The 996-nt window shown below is 40.0% G+C and overlaps 1 protein-coding gene across 1 annotated transcript in view; it reads left to right on the top strand.

Annotated features, from left to right (window-relative positions):
* Positions 1–353: 353 nt before the first annotated feature.
* LOC106315214 overlaps positions 354–996 on the top strand; it is a 1,825-nt gene continuing 1,182 nt past the window's right edge. The window contains exons 1-3 of the mRNA XM_013752962.1: positions 354–607; positions 722–786; positions 866–936. Of these exons, the coding sequence (XP_013608416.1) occupies positions 354–607; positions 722–786; positions 866–936 (390 nt within the window). The remainder of the gene's footprint in view (positions 608–721; positions 787–865; positions 937–996) is intronic.

Genomic DNA, 996 nt, shown 5'->3' with positions numbered 1-996 from the left:
CCATCAGGTATTATTGTTTTGCTTGTGTATGTGGATGACATCATCATCATCATAAGTGACAAGAAGGGGATCAGTTTAACCAAGACATTTCTCAAGGCCGCATTTGACATCAAAGACCTGGGAGAACTGAAGTACTTCCTTGGCATTGAGATGTGCAGATCGGTCACAAGAAGAGTGAGTGTTGGATCCTACATCCTCACCTCAGGCCACGCGGGGTCAACAGGGATAGGGAATCAAATGCTCGTCTTTCTGCTGAAGCAAATGGTGCTGGTTCATCCGGAGCTAGCTCAGGCGCTAAGGTGGGTGAAAGTGAAGGTAGAGCCTTGGCGTCTCATCAACTGATTGAAAAGGGTATGGATCAGGAGGTGTTCAAGAGAGCTGACCTTGAAGCCTTCTTCAAAGCTCTTAAGGAGTCTGGTAACACCCTCGGAAACACCCTTGAATACTCATATGCTGCTCATACATTGCCTAGTAATACTGATAAATTACTAGACATTTTTAAAAGCGCTTACACTACTGCTAGTGAGCCTAGTAATACTGATAAGTTACTAGACATGTTTAAAAGCGCCTACACTACTGCTAGTGAGCCTAATATAACTAGTAAGATGTTAGGATTACTAGGAAACCTGATAAAACAAAATGAACCATCAAGGACAAAGATTACTAGAAACATGCATAAACCTTTGATCATTGATTCTGGTGCATCTCATCATATGATTAGTGATAATAACCTGATTAAAGACATAGAACCGGCTCATGGAGATAGAATTCCTATTAGAGGAATTGGTAAACTAAAACTGTTTGAGAAGGATTCAAAAGCATTTTTCATGTCTGAGTTTACTTTTAATCTTTTATCTGTCAAAAGATGCACCAGTGATTTTCAATGCAATGTTATCTTTAGTCCTGATGATGTTAAGTTTCAGGATATTAAAAGCAGTAAGTTGATTGGGCAAGGAGCAACCAAAGGAGACCTTTATATGCTTGAAGATCTTAGTC

The sequence above is a fragment of the Brassica oleracea genome, chromosome C9 (genome assembly GCF_000695525.1).
Source record: "Brassica oleracea var. oleracea cultivar TO1000 chromosome C9, BOL, whole genome shotgun sequence".
NCBI lineage: Eukaryota > Viridiplantae > Streptophyta > Magnoliopsida > Brassicales > Brassicaceae > Brassica > Brassica oleracea.
Note: the sequence above shows the minus strand (reverse complement) of the source record. Positions and strands in the feature narration are given on the sequence as shown.